Source organism: Entelurus aequoreus, linkage group LG14, assembly GCF_033978785.1.
Source record: "Entelurus aequoreus isolate RoL-2023_Sb linkage group LG14, RoL_Eaeq_v1.1, whole genome shotgun sequence".
Lineage (NCBI taxonomy): Eukaryota > Metazoa > Chordata > Actinopteri > Syngnathiformes > Syngnathidae > Entelurus > Entelurus aequoreus.
Genome location: NC_084744.1, coordinates 63,998,924 through 64,016,423, shown reverse-complemented (window position 1 = coordinate 64,016,423; position 17,500 = coordinate 63,998,924). Strand labels below are relative to the sequence as shown.

At 37.6% G+C, this 17,500-nt stretch overlaps 1 protein-coding gene across 1 annotated transcript in view; it reads right to left on the bottom strand.

Moving 5' to 3' along the window:
• The window catches only part of tgm1l1 (transglutaminase 1 like 1), a 45,850-nt gene that overhangs the window by 5,132 nt on the left and 23,218 nt on the right, over nucleotides 1–17,500 (bottom strand). Inside the window, exons 4-11 of the mRNA XM_062070425.1 lie at nucleotides 14,644–14,895; nucleotides 8,363–8,481; nucleotides 5,246–5,353; nucleotides 4,995–5,172; nucleotides 3,560–3,698; nucleotides 2,527–2,719; nucleotides 2,292–2,445; nucleotides 1,881–2,165 (exon numbers count right to left, since the gene is read on the bottom strand). Of these exons, the coding sequence (XP_061926409.1) occupies nucleotides 1,881–2,165; nucleotides 2,292–2,445; nucleotides 2,527–2,719; nucleotides 3,560–3,698; nucleotides 4,995–5,172; nucleotides 5,246–5,353; nucleotides 8,363–8,481; nucleotides 14,644–14,895 (1,428 nt within the window). The remainder of the gene's footprint in view (nucleotides 1–1,880; nucleotides 2,166–2,291; nucleotides 2,446–2,526; nucleotides 2,720–3,559; nucleotides 3,699–4,994; nucleotides 5,173–5,245; nucleotides 5,354–8,362; nucleotides 8,482–14,643; nucleotides 14,896–17,500) is intronic.

Genomic DNA, 17,500 nt, shown 5'->3' with positions numbered 1-17,500 from the left:
GACATTCTCAAAGCCGTTCTCCAGTGGAAAGATTGAATTGCAGCAATAAAATACACGCGCAGTTCATTCGGTGCACTTTCACAACCTAATAAAAAAAAATTGTACGAGAGCTGCCGGGAACACCTCTCAGTCTACCTACCGCTTGTTTAACACCCCCTGGGACCGCCCACCACAACGGTAAGAACATCTTTCTGACATCCCCCCCAGCCATTTCGTCCAGCTCCTCCCGGGGGATCCCGAGGCGTTCCCAGGCCAGCCGGGAGACATAGTCTTCCCAACGTGTCCTGGGTCTTCCCCGTGGCCTCCTACTGGTCGGACGTGCCCTAAACACCTCCCTTTCGGGTGGCATCCTGAAAAGATGCCCGAACGAGAAGCGGCTTTACTTTGAGCTCCTCCCGGATGACAGAGCTTCTCACCCTATCTCTAAGGGAGAGACCCGCCCCCTGGCGGAGGAAACTCATCTGGGCCGCTTGTACCCGTGATCTTGTCCTTTCGGTCATAACCCAAAGCTCATGACCATAGGTGAGGATGGGAATGTAGATTGACCGGTAAATTTAGAGCTTTGCCTTCCGGCTCAGCTCCTTCTTCACCACAACGGATCGATACAGCGTCCGCATTACTGAAGACGCCGCACCGATCCGCCTGTCGATCTCAAGATCCACTCTTCCCTCACTCGTGAACAAGACTCCGAGGTACTTGAACTCCTCCACTTGGGGCAGGGTCTCCTCCCCAACCCGGAGATGGCACTCCACCCTTTTCCGGGCGAGGTGCTGATTCCCATCCCAGTCACTTCACACTCGGCTGCGAACCGATCCAGTGAGAGCTGAAGATCCTGGCCAGACGAAGCCATCAGGACCACATCATCTGCAAAAAGCAGAGACCTAATCCTGCAGCCACCAAACCGGATCCCCTCAACGCCCTGACTGCGCCTAGAAATTCTGTCCATAAAAGTTATGAACAGAATGGGTGACAAAGGGCAGCCTTGGCGGAGTCCAACCCTCACTGGAAACGGGTCCGACTTACTGCCGGCAATGCGGACCAAGCTCTGACACTGATCGTACATCTTTCCGACAATGTCAATCAAAATATTGATAAAGGCATTCCTTGACGTGTTTATTTCCACAATGGTCAGAGGTGTTCAGTCCGTCTTAGAGATCACTTTGTGTGAGCAGAAACACTTCAAATGTGTCCAAACTGTATCGTTTCGGGTTGCTAGCGGTTTAGCTTGTTAGCTTCCGGCTTGCGGCCCCTTCAGTTTGAGAAGTTTATCAGCAAAGGGGCCTTTGTGCCACAGCAAGTCTTTAATTGTGATGGGATCGAGGGAGATGCAACAGCGGACTTTTAGTAAGTAAAGGCACTACCGGGACACAAGCCGATGAAGGATCGCCTCATACCGCTAGTTTGTCATTTAGAATTTTTGATGGTGCTGGACGTTTTAAAAAAATATATATTTTCAAAGTTTATTGAGCAGGTTGGTATTATGTGTGACCATGTGTGTTGGCTTTTTATGTTGGTTGGAATTTTGTATTTATTTATTTAGTTATTTTGTTCATGACTAGGGAAGGTTGTTTGCATTGGTTCATATAAGGCAATGCTATGCATTTATCCAATCAGAGCATATGTAAAGGTCATTGACCAGATATACTCACGTTGTACACTAGATGTCAACATAATAGCAGCAACAAAGTTGTCAGACTAATAAAATGACTGTAATCTCCCTGTGGGTAAGATTCCTCACGGGCCGTAGTTTGGACATCCCTACCTTAGCGTTCAACCGAGGACTGCATACCGGATACATACTTTGATACATCGTGTACAATAAATATGCAAAACCCAATGCAATGTTCATCAGTATATGCTAAGCTACTTTGGACACCTACCTTCATTTGGCAGAAGCTCCACGGGCAGCTGCTCCTTCTTGATGGTGCCCTTCACAACACCCGTGTAGTACATGACGGCCACCTGGCTGTGCAGTGTGGTCCGACGGGGCTCTGAGCTCAGGTTCTTCACCAGGAGGCTCAGGTGGGCATCGGCCCCCATCCTCGGCCCCTCGCCTTCCATCCTCACCTCCAGACTGACATCCTCGGCCGTAGCAGGAGTGTAGACGTCTGGCTTACTGCCGTAACGACTGGCAGTCTCTACGGCAATGCGCTCCTCCTCAGAACCTTAAAAAAAGTGACAGTCAGAATGTCGGATTGTTATAGAGTTACCATCTTTTCAATACTAGTGTTGAGGTTGTCAGACTTAATCGCCAGTCCTGGGTCGAACTACTCAAAATACATCAATGGTACCTTCCTGATGCTTGTACAGATGAGTGATGTCCGCCCGTTCATCGGAACCGACTGCTTTAGTGCTGATGCAGTGACCCACAGCCTTCTTTTCACTGCGGAACTGCGTGAACGTACCATCGGAATTCCTTTGCCAGAAGATCTTATCACTGTTGACCTGGTCGGTGAGTCGCATTCCAACATCAGAGAACAGGTGTGGTGCAGATAACGTGCACAAATCCACTGACGCGCAACCCACCTCTGCAAAGACGAAGGGCGTGTCGTGTTTGAGGTAGACCTGGCCAGAGCGAATGGCCGTGATGGAGGCGGGGCCGCAGCGAAAGGTACCCTGGCTCGTCTCCTGGGGAGTGGAGTCAATAGCTTGCCAACCCCCGTGACCGTCGGGCAAGTCGGGCCTGGCCATCCAGCAGTCATTCCAGACATGGAAATTCCTACGGACAAATACACGGAACCTATGTTCATCCATTTACCCACTTTCCGTAACGCTTATCTTGATGAGCGTCTCACATGACGCAAGAAGGTGGTTTCTTCCATGCACTGATTACCAGTTAACCCGAGCGTGAATGTGAAGGAGGCATTGCTGCATGATCAAAAACTATCCAACCATCCATCTTCCGCTTATCCAAGGTTGGGTCGCGGGGGCAGCGTGGCGGAAACTCATTTCGGCCGCTTGTCCTTTCGGTCATAACCCAAAGCTCATGACCGTAGGTAAAGATGGGAACGTGGATCGACCGGTAAATTGAGAGCTTTGCCTTCCAGCTCATCTCCTTCTTCACCACAACGGATCGATACAGCATCCGCATTACTGAAGACGCCGCACCAGTCCGCCCTGTCGATCTCACCATCCACTCTTCCCTCACTCGTGAACAAGACTCCAAGGTACTGGAACTCCTCCACATGGGGCAGGGTCTCCTCTCCAACCCGGAGATGGCAATCCACCCTTTTTCGGGCGAGAACCATGGACTTGGACTTGTAAGTGCTGATTCTCACACCAGTCGCTTCACACTCGGCTGCGATCAAAAACTGTTCATCTGTTTTCAAACCTCTTTGATGAGTTCAAGGTTTCGCGAAAGCTGGTTGCCTCAAATGACACCAGTTGCACAAAAAGCATCCTTGTGAACCGGTGCGGCTAATTAGCGGGGTATGACATCTGCACGCTTCAAGGAGGGGGGCTGCTGCTCAGAGCGGTTATAAATACACAGTGAATTCCCATCGGGGTTACTCTGCATCGGGCCATTTTTACACCAACAGGTTGTCTTTGCACAACTTACCAGATAGAATCGCTGTTGAGGTAGTCGATTGGCTCCAAGTCCTCATCGAAATACACGTCGTTTGTGAGGGACACGTCAGTGTCGTGGGCGGACTGGAAGTTGGTCACGCTGCGAGTCGGTATGCCAAGACAGCGGAGCACTGCAAACATAGACGTCAATGAAATAACCATAACCATGTTGTCAACTGATTTCTACAGTCCTGGTCAAAAGTTACATGCACTTGTAAAGAACATCATGTCATGGCTGTCTTGAGTTTCCAATCATTTCTACAACTCTTATTTTTTTGTGATGGAGTGATTGGAGCACATACTTGTTGGTCACAAAAAAACCGTCATGAAGTTTGCTTCTTTTATGAATTTATTATGGGTCTACACGGACTTGTTTCTTCAGCATTGTCCACACGTTTAAGTCAGGACTTTTGGGAAGGCCGTTCTAAAACCTTTCCTTTACCACTTTTGCCGTGTGTTTGGGGTCATTGTCCCGTTGGAACACCCAACCGCGCCCAAGACCCAACCTCCGGGGCTGATGATTTTAGCTTGTCCTGAAGACCACGGAACTTTCCTCCAGGAGGTCTTATCTTTGGTCCAAAAGGGACACCTTAAGGCTCGACTAAAGTTTGCTGCTGATCTCATGGACCTTCTGGAGGAAACTTCTGTGGTCGGATGAAACTGTTTGGCCACAATACCCAGCAATATGTTTGGAGGAGAAAAGGTGAGGCCTTTAATCCCAAGAACACCATGCCCTACCGTCAAGCATGGTGGTGGTAGTGTTATGTTCTGGGCCTGTTTTGCTGCCAATGGAACTGGTGCTTTACAGAGAGTAAATGGGACAGTGAAAAAAGGAGGATTACCTCCAAATTCTACAAATCAACCTGATATAATCAGCCCGGAGAAATGGGTCTGGGGCACAGTTGGGTGTTCCAACAGGACAATGACCCCAAACACACCTCAAAAGTGGTAAAGGAATGGCTACACAAGGCTAGAAGGAAGGTTTTTCGAATGGCCTTCCCAAAGTCCCGACTAATCAGTCTATCACAAAAAAATAAGAGTTGTAGAATTCATTGAAAACTCAAGACAGCCATGACATGATGTATGTAAACTTTTGACCAGGACTGTAAATCTGTGTGTCCAGATATTTCTTTCAATGTAGTGAACTTTATGAAGTGACAACTGTGGCTGCATGAGGGATAAAAGTAGGGACCATGACAGGAATGCCAATGAGAGGGAGTCAGGGTGTCTTTGAGTTATGGTCTGCTATCTGTGCTAAGGTCAGCTGGCACCTTGTAAATGTATTCCAAACCGTGTCCAACTTTAAATATGTCCAAAATTCCACAACTGGCAAAGAACCCTGCACTTGTACCCTACCGAGGTAATAACCGTCACTCGGCGTGAAATACGTCCTCTCACTTTGCACCCGTATTTGCTGGCACAATCACCTGATGTAGTGACCCCCGAGAAGACCCAGCACTGGCCGTACGGCACGGGCGTTCCGTGGGAGGAGTGGTATTTCCTCAGGATCTCCACACTACTGCTCCAGGCAGCTGGGGACACTCCGAGGGAGTAGTTCCCAGACCAGTTTCCGATCAGGACCCCGAAGTCGTCCTGGGCGTTTATCTGAGAAACCACAAGGTGCCAGTGAGATGCGGTCCAGTCATCGTGGGGTTTTTCATGTGTTAGAAACACTTACCATGGCCGATAGGACCCTGACCACGTTGATGGGATCCCCCCGGCCAGATGGAGGGATGTCACTTTTCTCCAGAATGAACAGACATGCTTCCAGAATCCCTTCTTGAAACTGCAACATGTGAAGAAGTCTGTTTGTCCAGCCATAAGTCCATCTATCCATCTACATCAATCTATAGAAAACTTCCACGATGCCAAAACGGCAGCTTATTGGTGACCCACCGAGCCCTAAAACAATTATATATATTGCAGTGTGTATGTTGTACATATTACATATTTTTATGAAGGTGTCTGTTACTACATTATATATATACTTGCAGTGTGTATTTTGTACATATTACATATTGTTATGAAGGTGTCTGTTACTACATTATATATATACTTGCAGTGTGTATGTTGTACATATTACATATTGTTATGAAGGTGTCTGTTACTACATTATATATATACTTGCAGTGTGTATGTTGTACATATTACATATTGTTATGAAGGTGTCTGTTACTACATTATATATATACTTGCAGTGTGTATATTGTACATATTACATATTGTTATGAAGGTGTCTGTTACTACATTATATATATACTTGCAGTGTGTATGTTGTACATATTACATATTGTTATGAAGGTGTCTGTTACTACATTATATATATATACTTGCAGTGTGTATGTTGTACATATTACATATTGTTATGAAGGTGTCTGTTACTACATTATATATATACTTGCAGTGTGCATGTTGTACATATTACATATTGTTATGAAGGTGTCTGTTACTACATTATATATATATTGCAGTGTGTATGTTGTACATATTACATATTGTTATGAAGGTGTCTGTTACTACATTATATATATACTTGCAGTGTGTATGTTGTACATATTACATATTGTTATGAAGGTGTCTGTTACTACATTATATATATACTTGCAGTGTGTATGTTGTACATATTACATATTGTTATGAAGGTGTCTGTTACTACATTATATATATACTTGCAGTGTGTATGTTGTACATATTACATATTGTTATGAAGGTGTCTGTTACTACATTATATATATATATACTTGCAGTGTGTATGTTGTACATATTACATATTGTTATGAAGGTGTCTGTTACTACATTATATATATACTTGCAGTGTGCATGTTGTACATATTACATATTGTTATGAAGGTGTCTGTTACTACATTATATATATACTTGCAGTGTGTATATTGTACATATTACATATTGTTATGAAGGTGTTTGTTACTACATTATGTATATAGTTGCAGTGTGTATATTGTACATATTATATATTGTTATGAAGGTGTCTGTTACTACATTATATATATACTTGCAGTGTGTATGTTGTACATATTACATATTGTTATGAAGGTGTCTGTTACTACATTATATATATACTTGCAGTGTGTATATTGTACATATTACATATTGTTATGAAGGTGTCTGTTACTACATTATATATATACTTGCAGTGTGTATGTTGTACATATTACATATTGTTATGAAGGTGTCTGTTACTACATTATATATATACTTGCAGTGTGTATATTGTACATATTACATATTGTTATGAAGGTGTCTTTTACTACATTATATATATACTTGCAGTGTGTATATTGTACATATTACATATTGTTATGAAGGTGTCTGTTACTACATTATATATATATACTTGCAGTGTGTATATTGTACATATTGTTATGAAGGTGTCTGTTACTACATTATATATATACTCGCAGTGTGTATATTGTACATATTACATATTGTTATGAAGGTGTCTGTTACTACATTATATATATACTTGCAGTGTGTATATTGTACATATTACATATCGTTATGAAGGTGTCTGTTACTACATTATATATATACTTGCAGTGTGTATATTGTACATATTACATATTGTTATGAAGGTGTCTGTTACTACATTATATATATACTTGCAGTGTGTATATTGTACATATTACATATTGTTTTGAAGGTGTCTGTTACTACATTATATATATACTTGCAGTGTGTATATTGTACATATTACATATTGTTATGAAGGTGTCTTTTACTACATTATATATATACTTGCAGTGTGTATATTGTACATATTACATATTGTTATGAAGGTGTCTGTTACTACATTATATATATATACTTGCAGTGTGTATATTGTACATATTGTTATGAAGGTGTCTGTTACTACATTATATATATACTCGCAGTGTGTATATTGTACATATTACATATTGTTATGAAGGTGTCTGTTACTACATTATATATATACTTGCAGTGTGTATATTGTACATATTACATATCGTTATGAAGGTGTCTGTTACTACATTATATATATACTTGCAGTGTGTATATTGTACATATTACATATTGTTATGAAGGTGTCTGTTACTACATTATATATATACTTGCAGTGTGTATATTGTACATATTACATATTGTTTTGAAGGTGTCTGTTACTACATTATATATATACTTGCAGTGTGTATATTGTACATATTACATATTGTTATGAAGGTGTCTGTCACTACATTATATATATACTAGCAGTGTGTATATTGTACATATTACATATCGTTATGAAGGTGTCTGTCACTACATTATATATATACTAGCAGTGTGTATATTGTACATATTACATATCGTTATGAAGGTGTCTGTTACTACATTATATATATACTTGCAGTGTGTATATTGTACATATTACATATTGTTATGAAGGTGTCTGTTACTACATTATATATATACTTGCAGTGTGTATATTGTACATATTACATATTGTTATGAAGGTGTCTGTTACTACATTATATATATACTTGCAGTGTGTATATTGTACATATTACATATTGTTATGAAGGTGTCTGTTACTACATTATATATATACTTGCAGGAAGTATATAAAACGTAGAGTTATGAAGCATCTTGCAAGCGTTTTTAATCATCTTTAAAATCCTTAAAAAACAAGATGTGTTATTGTCTCTCATAATGATTCAAAAAAGTGCAGTTTACCTTTAAATGTGGGCAAAAAACCCCCAAAAGCCTAATAGCTAAAGTCATGCAAATTGCACCGTTTAAAAAAATCCCTCCAACGAGAGCTCAGGTCAGTTCCTACCTGGCCAAAGTTCCACGTGCGAGAACCGATTTGCTTCTCAGTTCCGTAATAAATTTGCCCGATGTCGTTCAACACGTACTCCTTCCTCTCCTCCTCCTCGTCCAGGAACACAGCGTCGTCTGAAAAGGGGAAAAAAAAAAGTTTCTAACCGCTTTTCACCCGCAAAAGTTTGTCCTTCATCATACAAAAAAGTCATAATAGTCACTTCCTTTTATTTTTTAATTTATTTTTTTATTTTTTAAATTTATTAATTTTATTTTTTTATTTTTTTTACTGTGAAAGAGGCCCTGAAAATCCACGGTCCAGTCACCTCGCCAGGGACTAGATCCCTCAAGAATGTCTTTAAAAAAAATAAAAAAAAGTATTCTAACTGCTTTTCACCCTCAAAAGTTTGTCCTTCATCATACAAAAATTCATAATAGTCACTTCCTTTTATTTTTAAATTTTTTAAATTTATTCATTTAATTTAAAATTTTTTTTTACTGTGAAAGAGGCCCAGAAAATCCACGGTCCGGTCACGTCGCCAGGGACTAGATCCCTCAAGAATGTCTTAAAAAAATAATAATAAAATAAAATAAATTCTAACTGCTTTTCACCCTCAAAAGTTTGTCCTTCATCATACAAAAAGTCATAGTAGTCATTTACTTTTTTTTTTTTCTCTCTTTTTCTGTGAAAAGGCCCTGAAAATCCACAGTCCAGTCACCTCGCCAGGGACTAGATCCCTGAAGAATGTCTTTAAAAAAAAAAAAAAAAAAAAAAAAAAAAAATTCTAACTGCTTTTCACCCTCAAAAGTTTGTCCTTCATCATACAAAAAAGTCATAATAGTCACTTCCTTTTATTTTTTTAATTCATTTTTAATTTTTAAAAATGTATTCATTTTATTTTTTTTATTTTTTTTACTGTGAAAGAGGCCCTGAAAATCCACGGTCCGGTCACCTCGCCAGGGACTAGATCCCTCAAGAATGTAAAAATTAATAGTCCCTCAAGAATGTCTTTAAAAATAAATAAATAAATAAATTTAAAAAAATTCTAACTGCTTTTCACCCTCAAAAGTTTGTCCTTCATCATACAAAAAAGTCATAGTAGTCACTTCCTTTTCTTTTTTAAAATTTATTTATTTATTTTTTACTGTGAAAGAGGCCCTGAAAATCCACGGTCCGGTCACGTCGCCAGGGACTAGATCCCTCAAGAATGTCTTAAAAAAAAATAAAAAAAAATAAAATAAATTCTAACTGCTTTTCACCCGCAAAAGTTTGTCCTTCAGCATACAAAAAGTCATAGTAGTCATTTACTTTTTTTTTTCTTTTCCTCTTTTTCTGTGAAAAGGCCCTGAAAATCCACGGTCCAGTCACCTCGCCAGGGACTAGATCCCTGAAGAATGTCTTTAAAAAAAAAAAAAAAAAATTCTAACTGCTTTTCACCCTCAAAAGTTTGTCCTTCATCATACAAAAAAGTCATAGTAGTCACTCCTTTTTTTTTTTCTTTTTCTTTCTTTCTTTCTTTCTTTCTTTATTTATTTTTTACTGTGAAAGAGGCCCTGAAAATCCACGGTCCGGTCACCTCGCCAGGGACTAGATCCCTCAAGAATGTCTTAAAAAAAATAAAAAAATAAAAAATAAATTCTAACTGCTTTTCACCCTCAAAAGTTTGTCCTTCATCATACAAAAAGTCATAGTAGTCATTTACTTTTTTTTTTTCTCTCTCTTTTTCTGTGAAAAGGCCCTGAAAATCCACGGTCCAGTCACCTCGCCAGGGACTAGATCCCTGAAGAATGTCTTTAAAAAAAATAAAAATAAAATAAAAAAATTCGAACTGCTTTTCACCCTCAAAAGTTTGTCCTTCATCATACAAAAAATTCATAATAGTCACTTCCTTTTATTTTTAAATTTTTTAAATTTATTCATTTTATTTTTTTATTTTTTTTACTGTGAAAGAGGCCCTGAAAATCCACAGTCCGGTCACGTCGCCAGGGACTAGATCCCTCAAGAATGTCTTAAAAAAAATAAAATAAATTCTAACAGCTTTTCACCCTCAAAAGTTTGTCCTTCATCATACAAAAAGTCATAGTAGTCATTTACTTTTTTTTTTTTTTTCCTCTTTTTCTGTGAAAAGGCCCTGAAAATCCACGGTCCAGTCACCTCACCAGGGACTAGATCCCTCAAGAATGTCTTAAAAAAATAATAATAAAATAAAATAAATTCGAACTGCTTTTCACCCTCAAAAGTTTGTCCTTCATCATAAAAAAAAGTCATAATAGTCACTTCCTTTTATTTTTTTATTTATTTTTACATTTTTTAAATTTATTCATTTTATTTTTTTATTTTTTTTACTGTGAAAGAGGCCCTGAAAATCCACAGTCCAGTCACCTCGCCAGGGACTAGATCCCCAAAGAATGTCTTTAAAAAAAAAAAAAAAAAAAAAATTCAAACTGCTTTTCACCCTCAAGTTTGTCCTTCATCATACAAAAAGTCATAATAGTCACTTCCTTTTATTTTTTATTTTTTTGGTCACCTCGCCAGGGACTAGATCTCTCAAGAATGTGTTTTATTTTCGCTAAGAACGGGAGAATCATAAGGCCAGGAAATGCACAATAAACCAAAATGAAGATGTTTATGAGGGGAAACAAAATGTGGAAGGAAGAGGGGTCCCGTCATGAGGGACAACCAGGAGAAAGAGAGGAAGTTGCGCAGGGCGTGTAGTAACAAAAAAAAAGACTTGACATCTTATCGTGATTCTTGCCTTCTGCACTGCTTATTCAACACTCGTGGAATGTGAGGAGAACCAGACCGGCACGGGAGAATAAGGAGTGGACCAGAACTCTGAGGTGAGGGTTCGGTCAACCCGTTCAAGAGGGCGGGACTTAAAGTCGGGTGGAGGCACGTTATCCTCGTGTCTTGTAATGTTTTGGGCGTTCACTGTAGGAATGATGATTTGTAATCATTAAGAAATATTTGTTACCTGAACAAAAACATGCTACCTTCTTCATTCTTGGTATAGGAAACCATGACACACACACACACACACATATATATATATATATATATATATATATATATATATATATATATATATATATATATATATATATATATATATATATATATATATATATATATATATATATATATATACACACACATATACATATATACAAAAATGCATATATATATAAATACATATATACATACATGCATACAAATAAATACATGCATACTGTATATATACATATATACATTTATACACATACATACATAGACATATATATATATATATATACACACATATATATATATATGTATATACATGTATACATACATATATAGACACACATATATATACACACACACATATATATGCAGTATATATATATATACTTATACATAGATGCATATATACAGTATATAAATACATACATACTGTATATATACATATATACATACATACACACATATATATATATATATATATATATATATATATATATATATATATATATATATATATATATATATATATACATGCATATATATATACACATATATACATACATGCATATAAATAAATACATACTGTATATATACATATATACAGACATATTTACATTTATACACATACATATTCACACACATATATATATAGACACATATATACAGTATATATATATATACATATATACATACATATATAGACACACACACATATATACACACACACACATATATATACACACACACATTTTAAATATATATACTTATACATATATATATATAGATGCATTTAAATATAAATACATACATACTGTATATATACATATATACATACGTACATGCATATATATATATATATATATATATATATATATATATATATATATATATATATATATATATACATATATGCATATAAATAAATAAATACATACATACTGTATATAAACATATATACATTTATACACATACATATTTAGACACATACATATATATATAGACATATATATACACACATATACATATATATATACATATATAGATACACATATATATACACACACATATACATATATGCACATATATACATACACATATATATACACACACATATACATATATGCACATATATACATACATATATAGACACACGTATATACACACACACACACACACACACACATATATATATATATATATATATATATATATATATATATATATATATATATATATATATATATATATATATATATATATATACATATATATATATATATATATATATATATATATACATACACATATACAGTCGTGGTCAAAAGTGTACGTACACTTGTTTTTTTGTGATAGAGTGATTGGAGCACATACTTGTTGGTCACAAAAAAACAGCCAGAAGGTTCCCGGTTCGATTCCCGGCTTCTGCCAAATTAGTCCCGTCTGTTGTGTTCTTGAGAAAGACACTTCACCCTTGCTCCTGATGGGTGGTGGTTAGGGCCCTGCGTGGTCAGTGTGTGAACGGGTGAATGTGGAAGTGAGTACCTTGAAGGTACAAGTTTAACCCATTCACCATTTACCATCATTTGTAAATAAACGTGAAAAAACGGAGCCATCGCGTCTATTTGGACCATAAAACGCCATAAATAACCATCGAAAAGGTGCCAACAATCGTCCATTGCAATGTAAAATACTTTTAGTCCCGAGGGTGTAGCGGAATGAAGCCTGCACATACCGGAGCGAGGTGCTTAGTAGGCTGAGGTCTGGAAGTTGTTAGGACTAAACTTTGTGAGGGTAGGTTACATAAACTACAGTGTCGACACACGGCATTCTCTTTTCTCCGGCAATCAGCGACTCACTTTTTTAAATAAACCACAAAGCATTGTTTATTTTGAATCATTAGACACTAGACTTAGACTTAGACGAACGTTATTGATCCACAAGGGAAATTGTTCCACACAGTAGCTCAGTTACAAAGGATGGAAAGGGTCAGGATGGAAAGGATAAAGGGCACAAGAGTACAAAAAGAGGGCGAAAACAAAAAGGTATAAAGTAGACAAAAAATGTACCATAGTAGCAATAACACATATATGTAATATTTACATATTATATATACAGTATATAATATATACTTATATAGTACATTATTATTATTATTTTTATTTTTTTCTAAAAAAAAAATAAATAAAATAAAATAAAATAATGTACTATATAAGTATATATTATTATTATATTTTATTATATTTTTGTATAATATATACAATAAAAATTAGCACCACTATGTGTTCTAATACGGTCCAAAAATTAAAATATTTACCTATGGCGGTAAAAAATAAAAAAAATAAGTGGATTATTGAATTATCACAATTCCTATTCGATAAAAAAAAAATAGAAAAAAAAAAAATGTTTTTAATTATTTTTAGTTTGTAGATGATCTCTATCTGCTGTTGTTGCGCTTGCAACGCGAAAGCAAGACAACTTAGCAATATAAAATAGAACATATATGTAATATTTACATATTATATATACAGAATATAATATATACTTATATAGTACATTATTATTATTATTAATTTTAAATACAAAATAAATAAAATAAAACAATAATAATAATGTACTATATAAGTATATATTATTATTATATTTGATTATATTTTTTATATAATATATACAATAAAAATTAGTGTTCTAATACGCTCCAAAAACGAAAATATTTACCTATGGGGGTAAAAAAAAAAGAAAAAGAAGAAAAAAAAAAAGTGGATTATTGAATTAATCGCGATTCCTATTCGATAAAAATAAATAGAAAAAAAAAATAGAAAAAAAAATGTTTTTTTTAAAATTATTTTTAGTTTGTAGATGATCTCTATCTGTTGTTGCGCTTGCAACGCGAAAGCAAGACAACTTAGCAATATAAAATAGAACATATATGTAATATTTACATATTATATATACAGAATATAATATATACTTATATAGTACTTTATTATTATTATTTTTCAAATTTTTTTAAATAAAAATAAATAAAACAAAATAATAATAATAAAGTACTATATAAGTATATATTATTATTATATTTTATTATATTTTTATATAATGTCTACAATAAAAATGAGCAACACTATGTGTTCTATTACGCTCCAAAAACGAAAATATTTACCTATGGGGGTTAAAAAAAAAAAAAAAAAAAAAATACAATAAATAAAAAAAAAAAAAAAAAAAAAAATTGGATTATTGAATTAATCGCGATTCCTATTCGATAAAAACAAAAACAAACATTGAATTTGCCATCCTACCTGTGCACCAGGGGTTGAAGAGCATGATGATGTTCTCGCTGGAGGTGTAAGTATTGGGGGTTTCCTCCTTCAGGGAGCCGGTGGTGACCGTCAGCCCGTGAAGACCAATCACAGCGTCGGCCGGAGAGTGGACGGACAACTTGACCTTGTTGCCGTCTTGCTCTGCGATCCGGGCACCCCAGCGTTTATCTTCCAGGTAGTCCACCAGGGGGACGATGACGTGGGTGCCTTTGGAGACCATGGGCAGTGGACCTGGCATGCACAAGTTGCACAGGTTATACAATATTTTCTGTATTTTCACCAGTACAGATAAAGGAAATAATGTTAAATTAATAAAAATATGTTGTTAAGCGATTAAGAAGTTTAATCGCGATTAATCACATTTTGTTGATAGTTAACTCAGAAATATGTGATTGGATGCAAATATATATTTTTTCAATCTTTTACAAAGGTACCATATTAAAATGTATATATGAACACACATATGTATATATATGTATGCGTGTGTGTATGTATGTGTGTGTGTGTGTGTGTGTGTGTGTGTGTGTGTGTGTGTGTGTGGTGTGTGTGTGTGTGTGTGTGTGTGTGTGTGTGTGTGTGTGTGTGTGTGTGTGTGTGTGTGTGTGTGTGAAATTATTATTTTTCAAATCAGATCAGTCACATTTATATTTGGATTATTAATGATTAATCACAGGTTATTACACACTTGCATGATTTAAAATAACTTAAAAAGATCCCAATATATAGATATATGTACATATATATGTATATGTATACACATGAGCATGTCCAGAGACAGGAGCAGACCCAACAAAGCAACCAAGAGAGCATGGCCAGACAGGAGCAGACCCAACAAAGCAACCAAGAGAGCATGGCCAGAGACAGGAGTAGACCCAACAAAGCAACCAAGAGAGCATGGCCAGAGACAGGAGCAGACCCAACAAAGCAACCAAGAGAGCATGGATGGCCAGAGACAGGAGCAGACCCAACAAAGCAACCAAGAGAGCATGGATGGCCAGAGACAGGAGCAGACCCAATAAAGCAACCAAGAGAGCATGGCCAGAGACAGGAGCAGACCCAACAAAGCAACCAAGAGAGCATGGCCAGAGACAGGAGCAGACCCAACAAAGCAACCAAGAGAGCATGACCAGAGACAGGAGCAGACCCAACAAAGCAACCAAGAGAGCATGGCCAGAGACGGGAGCAGGCCCAACAAAGCAACCAAGAGAGCATGGCCAGAGACAGAAGCAGACCCAACAAAGCAACCAAGAGAGCATGGCCAGAGACGGAAGCAGACCCAAGAAAGCAACCAAGAGAGCATGGCCAGAGACGGGAGCAGACACAACAAAGCAACCAAGAGAGCATGGCCAGAGACAGGAGCAGACCCAACAAAGCAACCAAGAGAGCATGGCTAGAGACGGGAGCAGACCCAACAAAGCAACCAAGAGAGCATGGCCAGAGACAGGAGCAGACCCAACAAAGCAACCAAGAGAGCATGGCCAGAGACGGGAGCAGACCCAACAAAAGCAACCAAGAGAGCCGACTCCACCCTCGGCCGCCCACCGACTCTCGGCCAGTGTCCAGTCCGCATGGATGAGCAAGGATGCGTCCGAGGTGTCCGATACACCCTCAAACCCATCCCAGACCTTCACTCGTTTGGGTTGGAATGCTCTGAGTCAACACGCCGCCAAACTATGAGCATTTGACACAGGTGCCAAGCACTAAAATCTATAACGAGATAACAGCCTGCGCATTGGGACAAAAGTGAAATACTAACAGGAAGGAAAACAAATATCCTTTCTGTCTGAGATTAGGATTTATTGGATGCCATTAGGCTGTTTCGTTTCTGGCACCCTGCTGGGCTTCTTAACTGTCCCCAGCTTCCGTGATAACGCTTATCGGACCGTGTATTGTTCTCTGAGAGCCGCCACCCTTCCTCTCCCGTCGCAGACAATAAAGTGGGGAGGAAATCGATGCGTGGTGTTTGACTGTTAATCGTTACTGAAGCTTCTGGTTGACCATAAACAAATATTGACCAAGTCCACTCGGTTTGGCTTTAAGAGACTTTTCACAACAGACGAGGCTGTGAAAGTTGCGGAAAAATGTCGGGAATCAGACAGCTTGGCTCGTTTATGGGTGTCAGCTACTGCCATCGCGTTGTAAAGCACTCTTATTCCCAAGGGCGTAACGGAATGATGCCTCCAAGTACCGGAGCAAGGGGCTTAGTAGGCTGAGGTCTGGAAACTGTTAGGACTAAACTTTGTGAGGGTAGATTACATAATCTACAGTGTCGACACACTGCGTTCTCTTTTCTCTGGCAATCAGTGACTCACTTTTTAATATGCACAAAGGATTGTTTATTTTTAATCATTAGACACTAGACTTAGACTTAGACGGACGTTATTGATCCACAAGGGAAATTGTTCCACACAGTAGCTCAGTTACAAAGTTAAAGTTGAAGTAGTACCAATGATTGTCACACATACACCGGGTGTGGTGAAATGTGTCCTGCAGTTGACCCATTTCAGGATAGGATAGGATATGTCTTTATTGTCATTGCACAAGTACAACAAAACTTTACCTTCAGCACCCCTATTTTGTTGTTTTAGTTGCCATGACGGCAGATTACTCTCACCTGCCTCTGATTAGTGTTCGGGACGCTCACCTTCATCCGTGGCCACCGAACCTGTGCCCGTCATTGGTCTCAGCGAATCCTGGCTCAAACCAGACAATTTTTTTGCTCCTCCTAACTATATGAATGCGCATATTGCCCGTCCCCTTAAAAGGGGTTAAAGTTAAAGTACCAATAATTGTCACACACACACACAAGGTGTGGCAAAATTATTCTCTGCATTCG